The 12,083-nt window shown below is 34.7% G+C and overlaps 1 protein-coding gene across 4 annotated transcripts; it reads right to left on the reverse strand.

Moving 5' to 3' along the window:
• Positions 1-1,974: 1,974 nt before the first annotated feature.
• LOC142623918 (putative cyclic nucleotide-gated ion channel 8) lies at positions 1,975-11,824 on the reverse strand. Of its 4 annotated transcripts, none has more exons than XM_075797400.1 (8): positions 11,606-11,824; positions 9,664-9,743; positions 7,884-8,469; positions 5,805-6,017; positions 4,985-5,289; positions 3,981-4,092; positions 3,364-3,600; positions 1,975-3,141 (listed from the first exon to the last, which is right to left on the reverse strand). In XM_075797400.1, the coding sequence occupies exons 2-8, from the start codon at positions 9,720-9,722 to the stop codon at positions 2,410-2,412; spliced, it is 2,244 nt and encodes a 747-aa protein (XP_075653515.1). In that variant the 5' UTR covers positions 9,723-9,743; positions 11,606-11,824; the 3' UTR covers positions 1,975-2,409. The 4 variants fall into 4 exon arrangements, with proteins under 4 accessions (XP_075653515.1, XP_075653514.1, XP_075653517.1 ...); XM_075797399.1 differs by having other exon boundaries at positions 9,664-9,836; XM_075797402.1 differs by lacking the exon at positions 11,606-11,824 and having other exon boundaries at positions 3,981-4,078; positions 5,142-5,289; positions 9,664-9,895.
• Positions 11,825-12,083: the final 259 nt, after the last annotated feature.

The raw sequence follows: 12,083 nt of genomic DNA on the forward strand, positions 1-12,083 counted from the left end.
GACATAAGTTGGCTTTTGTTGGTATGGTATTTTTACTCACACACAATGTGAAGGACTTGACTTTGTTTGAAACGTTGAGTCTCCATATGGTTTTCTAGAACAATTTATTTGTTTGGTTGTTTGATGCTTCCCCAGAATTCCCATTGTGCACCATCTCCAAGGCTAATTTGTAAGCACTACGCACCGTGAAGTCCCCTTTTGGGGTAAATGCCTAAACCATTCGATCACAAGGAAGTCGAAAGCTAAGGGGAATGCTTTGAATTGCAAAGGCATCTGTTGGGGAGAAAAATTGTTGAACCATATCAGCTCTCCAAGCCTGTGTGTGTGGGTCAATGAGCAGGGAAACCTTTGCATCATGTGGGACATTGGCGAGGTTGGATGTGAGTTTGAAAGTAGATGGTTCAGTAAGCCATTTATCCCTCCAAATATGTAGTGATTGTCCATTCCCCACCTGCCATTGATGCCCTTTTTAAATAATTTCTAGGCTGCCAAGATACTACGCCAAGCGAAAGAGGGATGGTTGCCTAATTTAGGCGAAAGGAAATCTCCATCAAGAAAGTACCATGCCTTGAAGACTTTATGGACTAGTGAGGTAGTGTTAGTTTGCAATCTCCAGCCCTATTTTGCCAAAAGAGCAAGGTTGAAGGCTTTAAGATCGCAAAAACCCAAACCACCCTCTTCCTTTGGTAGACACATCTTGTCCCAGCTCAACCAGGGCCCCCCACCAAAATTTACATACCATACCAGTCATCTCATCACAAAGAACATTAGGGAGTTTAAAGACACTCATAGTATACGTTGGCATCAGTTGTGCCATAGTCTTGATCAAGGTCTCTTTTCTTGCATTGGATAACAACTTCTCTTTCCACCCTAAAAGTTTACTATCCAACCTCTCCATTAATTGATGGAGTATGTTACACTTATTTTTTTCCTACCAGTGATGGATGCCCAAGGTACTTCTCATGTTGCTTAATGATCTCTGCCCTAAATTTGTGCTTGATCTCATCTTGTAAATTTTGTGGTGTGTTACGACTAAAGAAGAGAGAAGTCTTTTCTCAGTTCAACTGCTGGCCTAAAGCTTTCTCAAATTTTTCCAAGATACCAATCAAGTTAGAACATTCTTCACTTGTGGCTTTACAAAAAATCAGACTGTCATCAGCAAAGAACAGGCATGAGATTGATGGTCCTTTGGCACATGCATCAATTCCCTTTATAGTTCCAAGTTCCACTGATTTTCTTATAAGGGCTGAAAGACCTTCTGCACAAAAAAAGAAAAGATAAGGGGAGAGGGGATCCCTTTGACGTAATCCCTTAGTAGGAGTAATGACACCTCAGGGTTGGCCATTAATTTTGACTGAATAAGTGACAGAGCAAAAACACTTCATCATTATGTCAACCCATTGTGTATGAAAGTCCATCTTGATCATTATTTTTTCTAGACAATCCCATTTGACCCTATTATAAGCCTTAGTCATGTCTAATTTAAGAGCCATCTCCCCCACCTTTTCATTCTTTTTCAGGCTTATATGATGTATTGTTTTCAAAAGCAACAAGAACATTATCTGTGATAAGACGCTAAGACATAAAAGCACTTTGGTTCTCACTAATAATATGTAGTAGAAATGTTTTTATTCTATTAGAAAGGACCTTAGAAGCAATCCTACAATAACATTGCTAAGGCTAATAACAAGTTTCATTAAATTTTTTTGGGGGGGGGGGGGGGGGGTGATCCCATGATTCAGGAAATCCAAAACAGTACGTGTAACGCAATTTCCAACTAAAGAACAATTCTTAAGAATTGATTTTCAATAAATTATTACGCCTTGAAAAAATATATATGTATTCAAAACTTTTTTGCATGATATTTAGAGATAGTAAACAAATATTCCTTTTGTCCCAAAGTTAACCTAAAAATTAAAGAACAGGAAATTTCTATTCAAGAATATGAAGAATCCCTGTTGAAACTTTCAACGAACTCGTGTAAAGCAGCTTTTTGATGTCACAAATTTCTTGCATTCAAACTTTGAGATACTTTTTACAAAACAAATAAACTAAACACATGCAAGTCATGGCAAAGACCAGGTGTTGGTCCTATCCTTCTAGCCATGTTTTGCAATGAGTCTCTTTACATGGTATAAAGCCTTTTATACGTAGTCCAACCTTTGCCAGGAAAGGACCATTGAATCTAATGGGTAGTCAAGAAGAAGAAGAGAGTTAATGGTCTGCCACTCAGACCATACAGAGACCTGCACCAATCCGCCTTTCAGAAAAAAAAAAAATTCACTCTCTGTCATCACCTAGAATAAGTTGAAGAATACTGTTTTGCAACTGGGAATGAGCAATGACCGTAGTATACAGCAAGAGCTAACAACATCAGCTCCTTGGTTTTCAACATCTAAAATAAACAAACTACTTCTCTGAATCATAATTTGTGAAATCGGGTTCTGGGGGCTTCTGCAGTTTCACCAAGCCTCCAGCACTTGGGTTCCGAAGCCTATGACCACGAAGGGCATTAGCTGCAAATCGGGATGCTAAGATAGTTGCACCAAGCCTAGAAGTACTATCACTTCGAGAAACTAATGCCCTTACATCATCATATTCTTTACCATAGTGTAATGCTTCCTCCTCTTCTTCTTCTTCTGCCTCTTCTTGACGATGACGTTCTGCAGCTCTCCTCTTGAGATACCGTCTCCAAGCAGCCTGGATAAAGCAGGCAGCCCAGGTCCTCCACTGCTGTGAGTAGAAGCGGAAGGTGTGCTGAACTTGCCTACTATGAAGGCGCCTAAACTGACTGGCAACAAACTTCAACTCTTCTGCTTCCAAGGCAAAGGCTTCCACTTCAGTTAAAGCCTTCACTGTCCGAGTTGATGATGGTAAGTTGGAACCAGCTTTAGGGTCCAGTGCCCAAGTTAGAAGCTCCTCTCCACAGAAGTCCCCTTCTTTCAGTAGACCTCGGTTGAAAAATCCACTCCTTCCACCATCTGTAGTGACACTCTCCAGGCGCCCACGAATGATAAAGAGCATCTCATCCACCGGGTCCCCTTCCCGAACAATGTAGGTTCTCTCAGTGTATAAACTGGGCTTCAATCTCTCACAGATGGCATCAAGTAACCTCTCATCCATATTGGCAAACAAAGGAACCTGCATACACCATCATATAGAATTCACACTCTTTGAATAAACATCAGCAAGATAGGACACTGGCAGGATACAAGACTGATTTTAAAGTTCTATTGAGATTAAATAAAAAGGAATTTTTTATTTAAAAAATGAACAGAATGCTCTATAGGCTTAAGACAAATGAAAGAATGCTAGATATCCTACAGGTGATTCAAGTTATAACACAATTACTTTAATACTTACCCTTCTCACCAAATTCAAACAAAGATGTCGTTTGATATCCCTCCTGAGATCTTTTGGTAAACTCTGGACCAAGCTCTCTTCATCTACTCCTCGTGTTTCTAACCACTTATACTGGTCATAGCGTCTAACTCTTTCCCTCAGATCCTGTGGAAGTAAGCGGTGATGCATCCACTGTTCAGAATCACGCCTTTTGATTCTCATCTCTTCAACACGAACTGTAAGAGACTGGAGGTATGTCTATTGCAATCACAGGAAAACTTAAAGGTCAGCATTATTGTAAAATCTTTGTACTTCCTTAAAAACATAAAATCTGCATACAAAATGTAAACTGTTTCCACAATTATATTCATAGTTTCACTTTCCTTTAAAAAAAAAACTTTCAAATGCATATGCTTTGTCCATTTGTGCCAACAACAACTAGTTGTCAAGCATTGTTATCTCAAAAAATGAGATATAGGAGCAATTCCAATTACTATTTTGCTTTAATTATCAGAAAAAGAATATCCAAATATGTTTCAGCACTTATATGTAATAATACTGACTAACATGAGCGTCCTCATGCGCAACCCAAAATAATCATCTGAAGAAGTGGTTATAAATTGTAGTATTAAACTCACCTGCATATTTCCAATCAGAAGTGCAAAGAGTAGGAGCCCAGAAATTGCTATTAGTATGGAAAACAGAACCTCTCCAGGGTAGGTACTGGTTTCAAGCCCTTGACCAAGTGTACTGTAGAAATTGAAATAGCAATGTGCTTTAATAACGGAGATGTTGGGAGCTAAAAACTCAGAAATTAGCATTTTTTACTTTACTAAACTTAATAATTATGACAATGATAATTATCGCATGATGCAGCAATCTACCACGTATCATTGCATATTTGAAAATTATGTAATTGTATTAACAAGTGATCATGCCTGCACAATTTTTTTTTCCTTTTTTCCTACAGTACAAATCCAATATAGAGATTTTGGTTATCCATAAGGGCCAATAATTTTGGCTAGCTGCATTCACTGATCTTTAAAAGAATTCCATTACTTCTGAGTCACAAACATGTTAAAATATTGGGAACAAGAGTAACGTAAGACAAATTGGAAATTCCTTATAACTATCTAGTATATATCATTTTAAAATATCCACGATCAGCACTATAAAAGGACTTACTGAGAGACAATGTCTAAAAAACTGCATAACTAATAAAGCCAAAATTGAGTTTAAATACTAACTTCTTCAATTCTAGAGAAAGTAGAATTTATCAGTGCCTTTCATAAAAATCTAAAGCCTTCTGACTTTGGCTAGCTTGTGAACCTATTAAGCTAGTGCTCGACTAGTTGGCTGACCAAGAAAATTTATCTAATGGATCTGCTCATGGATGTACTATCCTTATCATGAAGCTACCAATTAAAAAAGTATCTCAATGATATATATATATATAAATAGATGCCTAAGCCCGAAAGAAAAAGGAAAATCATTTAAAATTATTCATTTTTCTATTTTTTGATAGGTAAGTTACACATGCATATATCGCATTTGTGACAGAGCTAAGTGACTAAAGAGTAGCCCATCAAGAATACAAAAGCAAGTAGTGTGCACATATATCTACTAGCAAAAAGCAAGATACCTCAAATTTTGCAGGCCCCACCATAAACAGTAGCAAAATTTAGAGAAAAAAGTCCTAGATGCAACAATGCCAGACGATATAGCATTTGTGTAAATTCCATAGTTGAATTGTGAATCTTCATCAACAATAGAGCAACGACTGCCAAGAACACCCTTACTGATCTTTTCCCAATTACTGTAACCTTCCATATGCTTATTCCCACAGTACAAGTAGTTTATGTCACATTTTCCACTATCCTTACAGGCTTGCCGCCAGCAAGTGTCATTTCGTTCAACAGCAAATAAGTACCAAAAAGCCCCGGTTATCTGAAAATTTTCATCCAAAAGTTATTCAATGTGTAAATTGAGTTGAAGACCAAAAAATTGAACTCTGAAACAAACAGAGAGAGAGAGATGAAAAATTCAATTCAAAGCAGGCTGTCAGCTGTATAAAAAAGGTCATGTGCGACATAAACATCTTCAATCACTTCAAGTAATTTATTCCTCTTTTATGAAATGCCTTGGATATATATATTAAAATAATGGCAGATTGATCTCATAAAACTATTTTCTTCCTTACATGGAAGGGGGAGGGAGGTATAGAATCTTCTCTTTAGAAATCCTTCCTATATTTTTGTTTATGTACATTATTAAACAAAGATATTAACACGATATCTGGGGCTCATCAGAATAAGAAAGGCGACATTGATCTACAATTCACTATTATTCTATGCACCTTTTTTTCCCTTTCCAAGCTTTAGATTATTGTGTCATACTAGACACGACACTCACATCTCATGAGAGCTTCACCTAATATGTAAAAAAGAAGTATGAGCACTTACATGGCTGGAAAGTATATACCAAAGCAAATAGTACGCAGCACCAACCAAAGCACTTTCAGCAAAAACACCCGCAGTCTTTTTAAGTTCAGCATTCAAAGGAAAAAAGCGGGCAAATCTTGGAACATATTGAAACAAGACAATATGTAGTAATGCTTGTTTTGTAGCCAATACTTCTGAGCCCTTTGATCTCTGGAGGAATTTCCACACTACAATCTGCAGATAATGAAAATAAAACAAAATCAAATGACGCTTTTCTTCCTATTGCAGAACTTGTGGAACACTTCTACGTTAATGATGAATTCAGTACTAAGGCTGCAAAATGGAGCAATTATGCTAAAGGAGAACCATATTAGCATAGGACCAGTCATCAAATAGTCATTTTACTACTATGCAAAACTGCAAATCTTATATATAATCGAATAATTTCATTAAAAAAAAATTGGCCAAGAATCCAAAGCCAAATATGACCAGTTATGCATGCAGGATGCAAATCTTATATATCATATAATTTCAATTTTAAGGATGCAAAAAAAAAAAAAAAAAGAAATAGAAAAAAGTGCCACAAAGCTAATCATGTAGGCATATATCTGTAGCATTTCAACTTTGGGTCACTGGTAGTAGAAATGACAAAAAGTTCTGATTCTTCCTAATAAATACCTAATTACCTGTAAAAGTCCAGTAAAATATAGTATGTTGGCCTATTCCAAGTTCTTTTATTATAGATCTACTTGTCTAAGTATTCTCTCATGCAGAGCTCATCTATTTTCACTCCATGAGAAAAATGCATGGGCTGAGGCCTGTAAGTTAAATGTGAGTATTGACTGGAAAACAGATTGCTAGCATTTCCTTTCACTAGAGCAATGCATGCACTATGTGTATGTAGTTCACTGCGTGTAATTTGTCCACCCCTCTCAAAGATGTAATTGTACGTAGTGGAATCCAATCCTTTCTCTCAAGTACACTTTTGACGGTCAGTATAACTCATCCACTTCTACTTTTCAAGTTCTCGTATTCTTTTTTTACCTAGTTCATTTACCTGCAGTGATTTATTTTACCTAGTTCATTAACTTGCAGTGATACATTTAAAATCATTTTCAACACAATAGAGAGGCAAAATATTTTGTCAAGGTCAACAAAAGTAGGAGTTGCAGTTTCTTTTATAGCATAAATTGTGCAAGGAAATACTACAAAAACAAAAGAGCTGAATATTTTGTACATAACAATGGATAGTGCTATATTTATTGAAAGACAAAAAAGAGGGGGGGGGGGGGAGGGGATATTGCATCATGTGGGGCAGCACAAATCACTGTTTCAAGAGATGGTTTTACTTATTTTTACTCTAAACTAAATATAAGTTAGGAAAAACATTCAGTTTAATGCTCCTACTAAAATGCATAATGACTAGCTCTTCCAGTTTACATCTTCTAGTTAAACTTTCAGGAATTATGCCTTGCAATTTGTAAAAAGCAATATCCAGAGGTCATCTTTACAAATATTACTAACAATTCCCTAAACCATAGGAAATCCATAAATTGTTATTCAGAAAATTTTGAAAAAGAAAAAGTCCCTTGTAAACCATACACATCTGTTTCAACACTGGTTCTGATCTCATTGGATAATTTGGTTGCTTGGTTTTCAAGAATTATTAAGAACTTAGACGGCATATATCTGTTCTATGATTTAGACAGTGAAAAATCATTGATCTGGAAGTATAAAAATCTAAAAAATTAATGTATGATGTAATTAGTAATTGTTTGCTGACAGATGTATTTTGCATCCATATGCTTTCAAACTTTCACAGTTTAAGACTTAGAACTCATAGAAAGCAACAAACTCAACAATTTAAACACAAATAGAATAAAATAGATTTTTATTCCATTAAATTTTATGGAAAATGATGCTGCAAGATGGAATTAGGCATATTAAAAAAAGGTCCATAGTTTTCTAATACAATAAAAGTAAAAGATATCATTATTGAGAGAAAAAAGTAAAAGAAGTCATTCTAAAGACACAGAAGTCTATAGATTTAAATAGGCATGCAAGCTAGTAGAGCAAAGAAACTGAGCATGGTTCTCAAACCTGAGGTAGAGGAAGCACAGACAGTAAATCCACAAGGAAATAACGTTGTAGATATCGCTTGGCTATCTGTGTAGGATCTATCACAAGCTCACCTCGTCCAAAAACCCGAGAAGATGGAGCAATATACGCTGTGCGGAACTGAAGAGCCATACGAATAAGATAGAAAGAATCAAGAATTGTCCGCAGAGTAGTTGTTGTGACTGCCAACTTTGTATCCATGCCAAGGCAATTTGATGCATGATTGAAGACAGGAAGATAGAAAAACAATGGATCAATAGAAACTGCAAGAATACAAGATATGACAAAAAGCCTATTCCATAACAAGAGGGATTTATCTTGAGGGTCAAATATTTTTTTCTCAGATACTTTAAGATCTTCTGGGAACACTGCCCGGGTGACGCCAGACCTGAGTGATCGCCCAATTGTCTTTAGTCCATCTGATCCCACTTTCATTCCATACCTAAAGGATTTTGATGAATTTTTCTTTGCATGACCAGTAAGGTTTAGCCCCTCTAAATTAAATATAGCTCGCTTCTTTCCAACAGCACCAGAAGGCATTGACAATGTAGAATCAAGATCATCCAACCTACAGTGCCAACAACCTCAAAATCAATCACTGCTACTGCTGTTGTATATCCATATAGAGAAGAACCACTGATGAAAATCATTGCAAGTAAAATGTAAACTACACCTATGCCTCCTTTGAACATATTGCTAAAAAAATGTGGTATCTACTATTTTAGAAGCACCTTTTAATATCTACTGAACTAGTTCATTGTGCAACTTACTATTATTTAAGGTGCTATATACTAAAGATCATTTAAAAACAATTTGAATCAAAAATTGTGATTAACAAATATATCATTGATTGTAAACTATATGTGAGTCATAGACTGATTAGCTTTATCTTTTTTAAATCAAAATGAATATTCGTATTATATATAAAGCAACAGGATAAATAATATAAAAAAAAAGAAAAATTGTGTCCATCTTTGATGCAAATTATATACAAAACGAAAAAAAGAAGAAGTGAAAACTCTAAAAGTTCATTAAATCATGTCTTGTTATCCACACACTCACCCGTACCACTACATCCATTGAACTCCATTGATCTCATTTTTCTGTATTTAGCCACAACAACCCTTCTCCAAAGAGCATTCCATTCGGTTGCGTAGCACCATAGCCACTTTCATAATAAATCTTAACTGAAAATACCAAGCTTTTGAATAATTACTCCCACTTATTTAATAGGGGGACAAACCATGTCCCAACTTACAAAAGGAATTTTCCTCTCTTCCTCTATACCACTCCACAGAAAATCTATTTGAATCTTCTGGCAATGCTACCTGGCATATAGGAAAGGGTGACATGAAGTAGGTTGGTAAACTAGAAAGGTTACTTTTACTCAAAGTAACCCTTGCTCGTTTCTGAAAGTACAACTTCTTCCAGCCTGTTAACATTATTTCCATCCCTTCCATTGATCAATGAACTAATCAGGGAGGCATTGTGACAAATATACAATACAATATTCAGCATCCAACATCAAGAGAATTTGCATTTCCTAAAGTCAAAAGCAACAAAACCCAGTAGCCTCATTTTACCTAAAATTGAGTTCGTTGAACTGAAGTTAATTATTTTTCCTTGCTAATCCAATTAAAAGTATCAAATAAGAACCATTTTATATATATATATATTATCAATCAATAATCTTTAAATTTTATAGAAGAGCAATGGGACTCATTTATAGCAAGGAACAACATATGCAGCGTACATTCTTTACCTTACAAATTTCTCCGTCTGGCCACCAATGTACTGGGACTTGTAACCGCAATCAAACATTTTGTAGAATCATCAATTACACTGACATCATATTGGAGTGTTAGAATTCTATGGAAGCTTAAGTCAAACCACTAAATGGGATATGGAAACATCAAGTGTGATAAATCAAATTTCCTGTAATGCAAATGAACTAAGGTAAGAAACTGTCAATAAAATGATAGTACATAACAGAAATACTGTGTTCACAAAGTATCATACCTTCTCTGAGTATATATATATAATAATAAATTTCCAACATGTCAACTAATCTGAATATCCAAAGAAAAGTAGCAGAATTGCATTGTAGACCATTAAATTTTCTACTATAAGGTTAAGGTTAGCATTTGAACTGAAATGAAGCCCAAAAAAATAAATAATAATAATAATAAAATAAACAGTTAAAATTACTGAATTCATTAGTACCACTATTATTGTAGTTTTCCTGTATATAATTATGAAAAGCATTGGCATTTCGGATATTTTAAAATCATGGATCTTTACGACACGTATAGTTTTGTAGTGAAACCTGTCACATATACCCAAAGTCAAGTATACATGCTAAGAATTTTCTTAATTCTGCTAATTCTCAAGGTTCTAAAGAGTTTGTGCAAGAATAGAACCCCTGGGTCAAAAAATAAAGGTACAAGTAAAAAATAGAAAATACCAAATAACACCTCCTTAGAATACAAGATCTTACATTGTTATTGGCCTACATCCACTCTCCATCCAACAAGGTAATTTCATTAATTTTTCCAAAGTGACAATTGCTTGAACCTTGTCAATCATAATTCTTAACGTAGACTAGATTGTTGTATTTCTTTTATAATAGTTTCTTTAGCCTTCTCCAATCAAGATTCTAAAGCATTATTTCCTATGAGGAGTTCTTGTTGGTGTTAAAATATAATAACTTTTATTAGATACCTATTGCCGCAAACTTTCCACAAATTAAAATTTATTTATTACCAAATTTACACAAGAGAAAGGTCGAGTTTTGGTGCGATAGCAAATGTCTTCCACCAAAAGTGACAAATCGCGGGTTTGAGTATGGGAATTAGTCTCTCCAATAAATTGAGGGTAAACTTGCCCATTATAACCTTTCCCATACTCCACAAAAATGGGAGCTTTGTGCAATAGGTATGACCAATTTTACACAAGTGGAAAAATAACAGATAAATAAGAGTCATTTATGGCAGCATAAGCTTCAACAATTAAAGTATCCAACAAAACACCAACAATGACATGCTTAACTAGTCGTGAGCCTTCGTTTTTTTTTTTTTTCCCTTCATTTAAATAATAAATATAAACTAATAAACATAGGTTTTCTACCTGTTTCTCAAAAAAAAAAAAAACCGCATGAGGAGAAACTGGTTCGAATTCACCCAAACCAATTTGTTGTAAGCAATAAACTAGTGCAAAGTGAACTTTGCCAACGGTTTCAAGTTATATATCTCCTCCATGAATCAGTGAAGGCATCAATTACAAGAGGAAGAATATTAGCATAAGTATTGACAAGGGGATTATTAATATTGTCACAGATGTTCATGTGGCTTTGAATGAGGCACAAATTCTTATTATTATTATTTTTTTGGGGTTTTTCTTATGCTTAATCCTTGTAATTGATATAAAAAAAAATTCATTGGTTCTTATATGGTGCTTTCTTATTGCTTCAATGGTTGGCATAATTTATTTATGTTTATACTCAAAATTAAACAATATCAAATCCTCAAATAACAATAAGATCATGTATAGCATTGCCTCAAAAACCATCATAAAAAGAAAAAAGAAAAAAAGAGAGGTACATTCTGAATGAAATAATAAGAAAAACTAAATCAAATAGCTAATTAAAAAACACATTTATAATACAGAAAAAGCGAACAGAGAGAGCGATGAAAGGAAGAACTTACAGAGATAATCATTAGGGTTTGAAGAGGAGATGGAGATGGAGATGGAGAGAGAGATTTGTTCGAGGATATTGAGGAGGGTCAGACCGTTATTACGGTTATTCAAAAGGAAAGTAGTATTGGAAAATGAGTTAATTTTTTTTGGTCGAAATTTCACAACTAATTTTGGGGACACGTGTCTTTATTTTTTCAGAAACAAACAAATTTACCATGGAGAGAGAAAAGAGTGACGCGTGTCTTTATCTATTTACCTATCTAATATTTACTACTATTTAAAGGTTTTTTTATTTGTATCAAATTTTTTTTTCCCAAAATAAGCCTACATTTCTGGGTTTAGGTAGGAAAAAAATTTAAAAAAAATTTAATAAAAATATATGTCTATTAAAATATTGTCTCGACGTAAAACCCATCTCTAATCAACTCACTCCTACAAAATAACTATTTACTTATTGTGTTTTTTAAAAAAATAGAAAAATAAATT

The sequence above is a fragment of the Castanea sativa genome, chromosome 2 (assembly GCF_040712315.1).
Source record: "Castanea sativa cultivar Marrone di Chiusa Pesio chromosome 2, ASM4071231v1".
NCBI lineage: Eukaryota > Viridiplantae > Streptophyta > Magnoliopsida > Fagales > Fagaceae > Castanea > Castanea sativa.

Bases quoted from the DNA above. Each gene is read 5' to 3' on its own strand.
- LOC142623918 (XM_075797400.1), bottom strand. From the start codon at position 9,722: ATGTTTGATTGCGGTTACAAGTCCCAGTACATTGGTGGCCAGACGGAG. The intron at 4,093-4,984 runs GTATCTTGCTTT...CAATTTCTACAG, and splicing joins TGGGGCCTGCAAAATTTGAG to TACACTTGGTCAAGGGCTTG. The intron at 3,601-3,980 runs GTGAGTTTAATA...TGATTGCAATAG, and splicing joins TTCTGATTGGAAATATGCAG to ACATACCTCCAGTCTCTTAC.